Below are 12,698 nucleotides of genomic sequence, written 5' to 3'. Positions count from 1 at the left end.
CAGTGTCTCCTCATTAGTCCTTGCTGTCATTTGATCCTTCAAATGTTTCAATTGTATAACTTCGGATTGCATTAAAGAAAATATTATAAATAATCTCAATTCAAACATGTTCCGAACTCGACTACAATCGAAAATCCTTACATCTGAATTTGAACCCGATTTAAATAATCTAATTAGAAATGAATTTTTAAAATTACTTTTCTTATAATTTTTTATTTTTAATTAATACTCGTTATTATTGATATTGGTATATATAAAAATATTTTAATTTTTAAAATAAAATTTTATTTAATCTCAAAAAATCTATTAAACCCTAAACTCCATTGAATCCGGATCAATCTGAATCTAATCCGAAATTCTCCATTCCGAATGCAATTTGAATCTTGATATTTTTCAGATCGATTTAAGTCGGATCAATGGGATAATATTATTACAAAAGCTTTAACAAATGAAAATGACCCTTTTCTTTTCCTATACTCTTCTTCTCTCCACCAACCCTCACCCCTAATCCATTAGCTTTTCAGTTCACTGTTTCCTTTTTCTTTTTTAAAAAAGTATTTTCTTGTCGTGATGTTTTCAGTTCACTGTTACACATTTCCTAAAGATCAATCATTAGTGAGTGTTGCATATCATCTCATTAAAATATAAACTTCCTTATAATTTTTCAGAGATGAGATGAGATGACATTTATTTGGTATTTACTATGTTATTAAGTTTACACCTAGATGTCAATATAGAGTCGTTATCTTTAATGCTTATCCTCTACTTAATCTATCTGCCTATTTTAATGATAATCATTTTTTTACTAATATTTTCTACCTATTTTCTTTCGCTCTCTGTCATGTTTTATATATTTTGTTATCATCATCGTACTTTTTTTTTTTTGCTGATATAAAGCATAATGGATTTTAAAAAATAAAATATTTTATCATAAAATATATTTATTAAGATAAAATTGAAATTATGAGAAAATATTTACTGAATGAGGTAGCCAATTTTTTCAAATACCCTAGAGGAGGATTATACTCTCACAAGACTTTCAAATGCATAATAGTTTTAGTTTGAAATGATTTTAAGATTCCTAAATTATTAATGAGTTTTCATTAAAATTCATTAATAATTTTATGTTGTTGACAATTTTAAAATCTTGACGTATTATGAATAAGGGCAGTTCTAGGAGGTATTTATGAGTAAATATGATAAATCTATGTTAAATTTTAATTTGGAGTAATTCTGATAATTTTAAAGTCGTTAACAAATTTTACTGACGTCTTACATTTTAGAAATATTTCAAATCAAACTTAGTTTACACTGCTGGTAGTTTTCTGAGTGAAAAAAATAAAGACCGAAATATTCATTTTTTACGCTTTACGAAGGGAAGTTAACCCGAGCCGTAATTTGAAAACCATTCCTAGCCTAGCCATCATTGTCGTTACCACCGTCATCGAGTGGTTAAAATCTCGAAGCTGGGAGCGTCGCAAGGTCGGGAGAAGGCGACCGAGTAATAGAGCGTTGCAGCTTGGGCCGCTTCCGTCCACCTTCCCCTCTGGCCATCTTCCGCTGTCCATCCCTCCCTTCCTCCCTCTCGCTTTCATCTGCATCGGTTGGAGACTCTTCTTTCGACTGGATTGGGCCGTTTATCCGTCGGTGCCTTCTTTTTTCTTTGATTTCACTTTTTTTTTTCTTCTCCCTTTAATCCTTTCCGCTTTGTAGATCTCTGCTCGTCGCAGTTTTTTGCTGATCTTTTTCTTTCTAAAACCTACTTCTTTTTTCTCGCTAGTTTCAGCACCAATCTTTATGTTTGATCTTCGAATTGACTTGTTTTGGGCATTGTGCTTGATAAAGATGATTCTTGCCCTTCGATCTTGCAGCAGGGGTTTGCTCGAGAGGACTGAGGGAGTGCCCGTTACTTCCTTCTTCGCCAGTTCAACATGATCGGCAGTCTCATCACGAGAAGCCTCGCGTGAGTAATTAGGTTTTGGTGTTTGTGATTTCCCCTTTCTCGTGATGATCTACTTTGAGGGAGGAAAATGGTGAGTTTTGACTAATTGTTGTGTACAGATTGGTTCTCGGGTATGCATACCCGGCTTATGAATGCTTCAAGACCGTGGAGTTAAACAAGCCGGACATAGAGCAGCTGCTTTTTTGGTGTCAGTACTGGTGCGTTCACGGTTCTTGTCATGGGTATATAATAAACTCCGCATTTTTTGGATCTTTTATGAGTTAAATGTGAAATTTGTGATATTTTTTTTAGGATTTTGGTTGCTGTTCTTACGGTCTTTGAAAGATTGATGGATAATTTCGTTTCATGGTATTTGTTCTTTTTGATCCTTTTGCTACACTTGCTTCTCAGTATTGTGGTTTTGCATGATCAGTCTTTCCTCCTTTCTTTTAGGATACCTATGTATGGAGAAGCAAAGTTGGCCTTTTTCATCTACTTATGGTGTCCAAAAACAAAGGTAGAGCCTAACACATTCAATTTTACATGTATATTTGGTGGACAACTTGCTTGAGGTAAATATTCATTTCTGGGCAGGGAACAACATATATCTATGAAACCTTCTTTCGACCATATGTGTCAAAGCATGAAAATGAAATAGATCGCAACTTGCTTGAGCTGAGAACGAGGGCTGGAGATTTTGTCATTATCCATTTGCAGAAGGTTGCTAGCTATGGTCAGACTAGGATTTTTGAGATCCTACAGTATGTAGCTTCGCAATCAGCCTCACAACCATCAAGAGTTCGGCCTGTTGAGGTACTAAGCTAGATATCTTTTTCTTCTTCTACTTATTCACTTCTCATTGATGAATTATTTTGGAAACGTTCTGCTAGAGTTTACTTATTGTTGGTAACTTCTATTGGTAGTGTCAACGATGCCCATAAAATGGTTGGTCTTCAATGTGATTGTTGACTGAGCAATGACTAATCTTGATGTCGATGGCCACTCTTTGTTAATTAACCATCCATGGCTGGCATTAAATTTGATTGGATCATATGGCTAAAGAGGGTCTCTATCCAAAATCTTTTGGAGGGGTTCTCCGTAAGATTCATGTTCCACCCAAAGAGTTGTTTGAATGGCATGGGGACTTCCTTCATATAAATATACAATATTGTTGGGCAAAAATCGCACGTAGTAGGCCTCTATTTTCAATAAGGACCCATCCATTCATCCAAACTTTGTATCCTCCTATCTTGCCATGTTGCTAATTAAGGCTAGGTACATCTAATTAAATGCACGTGAGAAGCATAAATCTATGTTACTTGAACTTGGATACAAAACCATAGCTATGATCTAAGTGTTAGGCACTTTTTTTTTTAAAATAAGGGCATACTTAATAATATGGAAAAAAGTAAGGAGATTGTCTTTTGCCCCATAGAATCTGGAATTCAAATTTGAAAATAACTCTAATTATAAAGAATATGCTGCTACAAGACATCTTCCATAAAGATATTGATTCCATGGCACTTTGGCAACCATGTAACTAATAGATAAGGTAGTCTTGGCATAAGCACAAAAATATTGGACAAGCCTGCTTCACATCTCATAGCTTCAACTGTTGAAATTATTGACTTGCACAAATAATATCATCCAATGACAGGTCAGCGGGAGGATCTGGATGGATTTAAGAACAACCAAGAGTTCAACACTTTAGGGGCATTACACACTGACAGCTAAACTATGTTACATCAGCTACACATGCTAATGTCCAAATAAAATGGTAGACATTCAGATTGATAAATCCTAACTGCCTCTGGACTCCAGGATCAACGAGTCTTAATTTTCCATGGACATAATATGAACACCTATAAAAGACTATGATGAGATCCCCAATATCTCATTCTTCTTTTTGAATATTCCGCTGTCTTGAGCCTCTGGTGACTATTCCTATGACTCCAGATCACTTGGAACTTTTTGCTATAATGTTGGACTGCATAGAATCAAAGAACAGCCTGGTACACGAAGCTCCCACCAATCTAAGGGATCCTAGAGAAGGATCGGACCACATTGAATCAATTGTACGCAGCCTTGCCTTATATTATAAGAGGTTGTTTTCGCGATTTGAACACCACAAGGTCACACAACAACAACTTTAACATTGAACCAAGGTTACTTTTCTTCGACTTCATATAGTCATAGGTGAAAATGTTAATGGATTCTCTATTAATTTCCCATCTCAACTAGGTGACCAGGATGAGCCTTGTGACACTTTAAGATGCAAACTAATTTTTATCAGTTTCTAGTATGTCTCCTTCCACAGGAAAATATTGGTATGTAAGATTCACATGTTTGATTCTGAATGGATTAGTAAGTTCTTGTTAAAGATTAACTAAATTGGTTACATCCTAAACTTTAAAAATGCACTTTGTTGGTCATTCTAAATACCTTCAATTTTGGTAACAAAAAAAGAGAGGGGAATAAGGCAGAGCTTTGAAAATTTGTGAAAGGTGGTTGCTTGAATGATGTAAGGATCTGACTAACATGCAAGTTTAAATTAATTTACTATCCTCCTGTTTGGTTGGATTAAGCAATGATTGAATTGCACCTGAACGATTAATCATCTAGTCATAACCAAAGTTAGCTATCCGTTTTGCAGCTGTCACAGTCAGAGAAATTACCACAACGACAGGCACCAACGCCGCAGATCCGTCGAGTGAAATCAACAACAGCTGCCCATGAACCAGCAGCCCAAGCTAAGCAAGTTAACGATGTATCTTCCAGCCCCAGCAGGAACCAGCGTCAGGAATCAGTAAAGGCAGCTGTTCCTCCAACAGAGGCTACTGCCCAAGCATCAACTTCATTGAGTCAGCCTAATGTGAAAACTACAGCCCTTCAACCAACAGAAGGTGAGAAGGAAACATCAGAAGTTGTAACGATGAATGCCAGTGACAAGGAAACACCAAATGAAGATGCTAATGCTCCTCCTGAAGAAACACCAATTGAGGAAGCCATCCGTGTGACTCGTGCCAAGCTGAGAAAGCGAGTTGCTACTGCTGGCCATTCGGCACGCTAGAGATATTGGTTGATTTCTCATTGATAATGGGAATTCATTACACTGGGACAATTTCCAGACCATCTCATAATCTCTGTAAATAACTTTCGTAACATCTTTTTTAGACTGCTGCGTGGAGAATGGAGTTGTGTTTTGTTGATTTTTTTTTATGAGGAATGATTGTTCGTAGGTCTGAGGATGCCCGAGCATTCATGGTAAGATTCTCTGGAGATATGGGGGGTGGAACTTCGGTTGCAGTCAATCCCAAAAAGGATGTGTAATCCGTGTGGTGAGAAAGGAATGCTTTTTAAGGAATCAAAATTTAGGCTGTTTGGAGTCAGTGCTGATATAAGGTATCATTTTGAGTGCTTGTTCATTGTCATCCTTTAACTGATTCACTTCTAAAAGCATAGATATAGTCATACAGATTCACTTTTAAAAGATCAACTGCGATTGAAATGCACTTATCAGTCTCAACTCAAACGAATGGATTGATCAATCCAATTTGTTGTTCAGATAACAGAGAACACTATTGCCTTATCCACATCCGATTTATAAATCAATATTTGAAGCAGAAGCAGCAATAGCAGCAGCGGCAGAGAATGGACACAATCCCTCTCTCTAGTCACATTGTTGTTCCTTCTTCTTCGCAAAGAGTCCAGCAATGAGAGGAAACAGCTGCTGCCACTTCTTGCTCTTCTTCTCCTCCTCCTGCATCACCGAGCTTTGCCTCTGCAACAGCGCTTGCTCCTCCCGAACCGCCGGAGGATACGCGAACGCGACCCGCCTCCTCTTCTGAAACTCCACCGCGCGGCTGTTGGTGCTCTCCGCCTCGACCTCGACTTCCCCAATGTCCTTGATCCTCTTCTCGTGCCCATCTTCCGCCTTGAGCTGCGCGAGCTCTAACCTCGTGATCTCCAGCTCCACTTGAATCGAGGCGAGGCAACACTTCAACGTGGAACGCTCTTCATTGGCCTTCGCTAACTTACGCCTGGTCTCTTCTAATTCCGTCACTACGCAGCTCAGACGCGCGCCTTCGTGCTCGCCTCTGTTCGCCGTGGCGCGAAACTGTTGGGGGATGGTCGCGTTACTGATTTGCAACTGCAGATGCACGTCGCGTGCAAAAGAAATTAATCGCGAAGTACCTGATTAAGGCGGCTTGCGTAGATCTCGCCGGCCAAAACCTTTTCGCCGAAGAGCAGGATGGCTTCCTTCACCGACCTAAATGGGGCGCTGGTATCGACCTCCGCTCTGGCGGCGGCACCGGCCTGACTGTTGCTGCCCATGGCGCTGCAAATTAAGGAGGCGCAATTGACGTGTGGAGTTGGCTGCAATGGAGGTTTGATTTATATGAGCAGAGCAGGAGGATGGCGAGGGAGAGGAATGGTGTCGTGGAAGATTTGGTTAGGGAAGGATGAACTTGGTTACTTCGCGTCCACTTCACTGTTATTCAATCATACGTCGATCACATGGCATGGAACGGAATGGGGTGAGAAAGAGATAGCTCAGCTGTGCAGATTAATGTGGTGGAAGAATTGAAGGTCAAGGATTTAATTTCTAGCATGAAATTATGCGGGGTTTTGTAGTCTGGGAATTGGGAGAATAGATAGTCTGCATGAAGGCCATAAAAGAACTGAAAAGATCCAAAATATTAGTTTGTTCTCAATTGTTGCTCAATCAAGTTTGTACATTTAAAATTTAGAATTAATGAATTATTAATTGAATAGTAATATTAATTTGAATGAATCCTCTCTACTCTCTAGACTCTTGAGGTGGATAACGGGGTGAGGATGAATAGTTTGATTTTGTTTCTACAAAACTTATTATGCAGAGAAATATAAGAAATAAGAAAATCAAAGACACACAAACAAGCTTTTTTAATGTGATTTTACTCACTGACTATAAATCTATAATTCTTTATATGGACTCTGTGGAGTAGCCACATGGAGACCGCACTTAGATTTTTTTTAAAAAATTAATAGCACATCCTCATCGCCACTTTGATGGCCAATTCACCACTTGTCGTTGAAAAAGTAAAATTGATCATATTTAAAAAGTTTTGAGCTCAAGCTATCTATTATTACCACTTTTATGATAAAATATCATGATTTGAAAGGATAAATATAATTTTTTTTAAAAAATATATAATAATAAATGCATAAATTCAATTGTAGAATATGAAATGATTGACATTCAATTAAAATCGGATCAAATTCGAACTAAATATAATAGATAGATGTAGAGATAAAAATTACGTTGGTTCACTGAGATTGATTTGAAGTTAATTTGATTAAATTATGATTGAACTAAGTTTAATGTTTAAACGAGTTCAAATCGATTTAAAATAAGTTAAAGTGTTTTTAAGAAACCTTCTCTTTTCTTTGTTTTTTTTTTAAATTTTTTTTCTCCTTTTCCCCTTACTCATGCATAGCCCTTGCCATGTCACGTCCCTGTTATGCCTTTACCCATCTCTCAATTTTATTTTTCTTCCTCTTTTCCTCATTTCTTTCTTCTCTTTTTCGTCAACAACAGTAAACCTATAATTTTTTCCTCTTCTCAAGTACAAGAGTTCTTTTTTCTCTTCCACAGCAAGCAAAAAACACAGCATCAACTGCTGTCGTCTTCTAACAACAAGAGAAGTCCTCTCATCTTCGTTCTTTCTCATGTTTTCTAGGATTTTGTTGACTCCGCAAGAATAAACATGTTTTGTCTTGCCTTGTTCTTTTTGTGTCATTGTAGAACTCATCGAAGCTAGTCGAAGTTGCTAACAAAGAAGATAAAGTTCTCCTCTTTTACTGCTTCCTCTTCATCTTCTCTTCTTTGTTTTTCTCAAAAGCAAAGGTCTTCCTTTTATTTTTTCCAATAAGTAACCCTATACAAGTAGCTCTTTTTCCCTTTTATCCAACCACAACAATACAAAAGGAGTAAGTTGTTCTTTTCTTCTTTCTTATTTTATTAATTGAAGGAGAGTTGTAAAGTATAAATTTTATTTTATTAGATTGCTAGTAAGGATGATTATTTAGATCAGAATGGAGATCTCATATGTCTAAATGTTATAGAAAAGTGAGATTACAAATAATCCTTTGACTTTAAGTCATAAATAAACTTCAAGGATTGACGAATCATTGTTTCAACTAAAACCAAAGACTATAGTCTAATTTTTGAATTTAAAATTATTTTCTGCTCTGAAATTTGAAATTTAGGTTTTTAGATTGTGAAAAATCAGCGGGTAGAATTTTTAAAAATTTCAATTTATTTTTTATAGTATTTTCTAGTTTTTAGAGTTGGATAATTCGATTTTGTATTGTATTAATTTTTTTAATTTATTGAATTTGTCTCTCCTAATTGAAAATCCTAGTTTGCCAATGTGGCCCCTAATGGTTGGCACAATTGATATCTGTATGGGTTGATAGGTCTTGAGGTTAATTTCCAGCGAGTGCAAAATGCTTTGCTAGGTGCCTAACCTCCTCCATACAAAGGGTCGTTGTATTAGGGAAAATATCCTCTGTGATTTACCTCATTCCAAAGAGTGAGGATCATCCTAGAGAGATCACTAAGATGACAACTTCATATTTATTAAAAAACTTATTAAAGTTTAATCCTTTTATTTAGATCTGATAAATGAAATTCGACTATTTAACAAATCATGTATCTGGTTTTGCATATTATCCAAAAAAACATACCCATTTTAGAATTGATCAAATCACATATCCCTTCATCGTCGGAGTATTGATGATAATTGTCCGTTATCGTCCCTTCACCTCCTCCCAACAATACAAAGAGACATGATAAGTTGGCGACAGTTTGAGATCAAGGCTGAGCTTTGGACCGATTCATGGTGGCCAACTCTGTCGATTTTAAAAGGGGCACCGAGGGTAATCTTTCCTCATCATTTCATCCCAACTCCATTCACTCTCTTTTCATGATCCTCATGTTGTTGCATTGGATTTTTTTTAAAATTTTTTTCCATATATGATATCTTTTTTGAGTTTTTTGTTATTGCTAGAGGTAAAGACTGATGAGATGGAGAAGTCGGTCACAAGAGGAGGAAAATGAGCATAAGGGTGTCAATTCGGGTGGGTCGGGTCGGGTTAGGTCGGGTTGATTTTTTTTAACCCAATCTGAACTCGAATTCAACTCGAAACCCCTAAATCCGAACCCGAACCCGACCAATCCGAACCCAAACGTGACTCAGATAACCCGAAAACCCAATTCAAAATGATTTTTTTTTAGCTATTTTTCCTATAATTTTTTACTTTTATCCCAATACTCCATCATTATCACACTAACATTGATATTAATATACATAAAAATATCTTAATTTTTAAAATAAAATTCGATTTAAACCCCCCCCCCCCTAAAAAAAAAATTAAATAAACCCTATATTTGGATAAACCCGGGTCAATCTGAACCCGACCCAAAAACCCTCCAACCCGAACTCGAAAATGCGCCGAACCCGAAAATGCCCAACCCAAACCTGATTTTTTTTTTCAGGTCGACTCGGGTTGGGTCGTTGGGTCGGGTTCATTTTTAACACCCCTAAATGAGTGCTTTTGGAGGATGAGACTGACTTCGTCGATTATTCACTGAGGATGATTCCGGTCGCAAGAGTGTTGGTGTGTCCCTGGAGATGAAGTAAGTCTTTGATTTCGAATTAAAGATGTGAACTTTGTGTGTTTTAAAGTGGTTTGATTTTTTTCACTGATAGTTGTTTAATGAAATGCCAAGGTGGACGACAATGAAGGAAGCTCGTTGAGACGGAGATGGAGGATGCATGGGAAATTAGATTATTTTATAGGAAAAAAAAATAAGACTATGTATATATTTGATCAAGCTTACTTAATCATATGTATACTAAATTTACACTATGAACTCATGTCACTAGTTCTTCATGAGTAATGAAGTATCAGTAATTTAACATGTAAATAATAAATTCTACTTGTGTTATATTAAATTTATATATTTTTTTAAAAAGTTTATCTATTATAATATTCATAACAAGGAAAATAATCAATTTTCTATATGTGAATTAGCATTCTATTTTTTATTTTTTGAGTTTTATTTATATTAATTATGATTTTTTCTAGCAACCTATTTCTAACTTCTTTATGTTTTTATCGCCTTTCTATATTTTTAGATTAATCTTTGGCTACTAAATCTGCAAAGGCATACCAAGAGGAGCACTTGAGGTATCATACTACAGAGAATCATCTAGGATACTTGAAAAAAATTAGAGAACTTGATTTTTCATTGAATGATATATATAGAGAACTTTGCTCTTCCTAGCCAATATAATCTCATGCATGCTGGTTTGTTATGGATCTTGAAAGGAAATATTCATAATATTTTATTATTATTATTATAGTCTACATAATTGTTATTGATGTATACTGCTAATTGTAGTTTTGTCTAAATTATTATACTCTTCTTGTGTGTTATTGTAATGTGTATTGTTATTGTAAAACTCAATAAAATTGTTGTTACTATTATTGTTGTAATTTTTTGGTATGACAATTGTAAATTGATGTTTTTTATAGTATGACAATTATTTTTTATTAAGTTTGTTTGGAGTCATTTGGATATCTCTAAGTCCATCAGCTCCAAAAAGTGACTGATTGACTTAAGACATTCTAAAAATAAAAATTTTAATTTTGACGAACATAGGCGAGTCTTGTCAAATAGTGAGTATCATTGTCATACCATTTATAGTGAGCTTCCAACTTCAATTCTAGTGAGTAATAACACATTGCTAACTTAAATTTTGAGAAACTATCAATTTTAAATCAGATTGAACCATGAGATGCATAATATATCAAATAAAAGGTCTTTGAATGTGCTTCGATTTGATGTATTGTGCGTCCCGTAACTCTATCCCAGTAAAAAATTATGGTCTCTTAAAATTTAAGTCAGCAACAACGTTGTTGCTTGTCTTCGTGTTGTTGATCTTATGAAATTAGCAACAACGTATTGTTGATCTTAAAAAGCCAAGCAACAACATATTGCTGACTTAAACTTTAAGAGACTAACTTTTGGCTCGGATTAAATCACGAGTGTAACACCCCACCCTCCTCGCTACTAGTCTATGAGGGTGGAGCGCTACTGGACTACTAACTTTACTTAATTAGAGTTGTTCACATGAGATCAATACATAAACTCTCTAAAAATGCAATTAACTAGCAGCGGAAAACTAAATGACTCATCTAATACATTCTTAATAAATGACAATCTTAATAAATCCTTATGCTAGGTCCCAAGGCTTCTATAGTCCAGGCATCACACATCCATCCGCACCTCCTTGTCGCCTTCCTTTGCTATAACTTTTCCTTTCCTTTATCTGCAGTAAGAGGAAATGCAACTATAAGCAAAATTTGCTTAGTAAGCGTTATCTAACTCACAAAAACATGAATATGCATGTATACAGAAATCTAAAACTGAATGCTCAAAAGGAAATCTACTCATGCTCATCTACTAGTGAATAAACAAACATACTGAAGTGCGAAACATGTAAAGCTACTCATGCTCTTCTAATAGCAAGGAACAGTAAGCTAATCTAAATAACATGCTAGCATAAAAGGGAACTAAACTTGCTGATTCTGAAACAAAGTGAAACTTAATTCATTTGTTCTAAGCTTATTCTTTTATACTTTTATACTTATGTGAAACTTATTTCTTTTGTTCAAAAACTTATACTTATAATACTTCAAAATAATAATCAACTTCTTCTTGGGCCCGGCAACTGTACTTGCTATGCGCGCATCCCTAACTAGATACGAGATAGCTGGTCTCGAATCTAGTAGGGTTACTAGGTTATCTAAACCTAGGGACCGACTATGGGAGCTCAGCCCAAGGACTACTGAGAGTCCTGCATACTAGGTTATCTAAACCTAGGGACCGACTATGGGAGCCCAGCCCAAGGACTACTGAGAGTCCTGCATACTAGGTTATCTAAACCTAGGGACCGACTATGGGAGCCCAGCCCAAGGACAGTCCAGTACAGTGCCACTGATAAAAGTAAAATACTTGTTATCTTTTAATACTTCTAATATATAATGCCTCGGCATTTTAACGAGCATCTTGTGTGCCAAAATCCCTAAAGTCTTGACTTTGAGATCTACTTAAGGCCTTGGCCTTTTTCTTTCTTTTCTTTATCTTTCTTATATTTGTTAATACCTCTAATAAAAGAATGCTTCTTTAAAAACTGAAATGTTTAAACAAATTCTAACTTTGAAATGCATAAACAAAAATCTGCGTACTATGCTAATCAAAATTCTGCATACTATTCTAATCAAGATTCTACAGTCTATGCTACACTATTTCTGCATACTATGCAAACAAAAAAAATCTGCACTATAAGCTTAATTAAAATCTGCACTATAAGCCTACATAAAAATCTGCACTATAAGTTTAATTAAAATTTGTACTATAGGCTTAATTAAAAATCTACACTATAAGCGCTTAATTAAAATCTGCAATATAAGCTCTACATAAAAATCAGCATTATAAGCTTAATTAAAATTTGCACTATAGGCTTAATTAAAAATCTGCACTATAAGCGCATAATTAAAATCTGCAATATAAGCTCTACATAAAAATCTGCATTATAAGGTTAATTAAAATCTGCACTATAGGCTTAATTAAAAATATGCACTATAAGCACTTCTTATGCTTCGAATTCAAGAAGAACAAAGGTTCGAAACTACTCCTATT

The 12,698-nt window shown here is 35.6% G+C and overlaps 1 protein-coding gene and 1 pseudogene across 1 annotated transcript; one reads left to right on the top strand and one right to left on the bottom strand.

Annotated features, from left to right (window-relative positions):
• The first annotated feature begins 1,418 nt into the window (after positions 1 to 1,418).
• On the top strand, positions 1,419 to 5,331 carry LOC122007884 (annotated as a pseudogene).
• A 176-nt stretch (positions 5,332 to 5,507) lies between these two features.
• LOC122007885 (WEB family protein At1g75720-like) lies at positions 5,508 to 6,413 on the bottom strand. Its single transcript, XM_042563417.1, has 2 exons — positions 6,137 to 6,413; positions 5,508 to 6,059 (listed from the first exon to the last, which is right to left on the bottom strand). The coding sequence occupies exons 1-2, from the start codon at positions 6,275 to 6,277 to the stop codon at positions 5,613 to 5,615; spliced, it is 588 nt and encodes a 195-aa protein (XP_042419351.1). The 5' UTR covers positions 6,278 to 6,413; the 3' UTR covers positions 5,508 to 5,612.
• Between the last annotated feature and the right edge of the window lie 6,285 nt (positions 6,414 to 12,698).

Source organism: Zingiber officinale, chromosome 8A, assembly GCF_018446385.1.
Source record: "Zingiber officinale cultivar Zhangliang chromosome 8A, Zo_v1.1, whole genome shotgun sequence".
NCBI lineage: Eukaryota > Viridiplantae > Streptophyta > Magnoliopsida > Zingiberales > Zingiberaceae > Zingiber > Zingiber officinale.
Note: the sequence above shows the minus strand (reverse complement) of the source record. Positions and strands in the feature narration are given on the sequence as shown.

Coding starts and splice junctions, on each gene's coding strand:
- LOC122007885 (XM_042563417.1), bottom strand. CDS start 6,277: ATGGGCAGCAACAGTCAGGCCGGTGCCGCCGCCAGAGCGGAGGTCGAT. Junction 6,060..6,136: donor ACGCAAGCCGCCTTAATCAG/GTACTTCGCGAT, acceptor ATCCCCCAACAG/TTTCGCGCCACGGCGAACAG.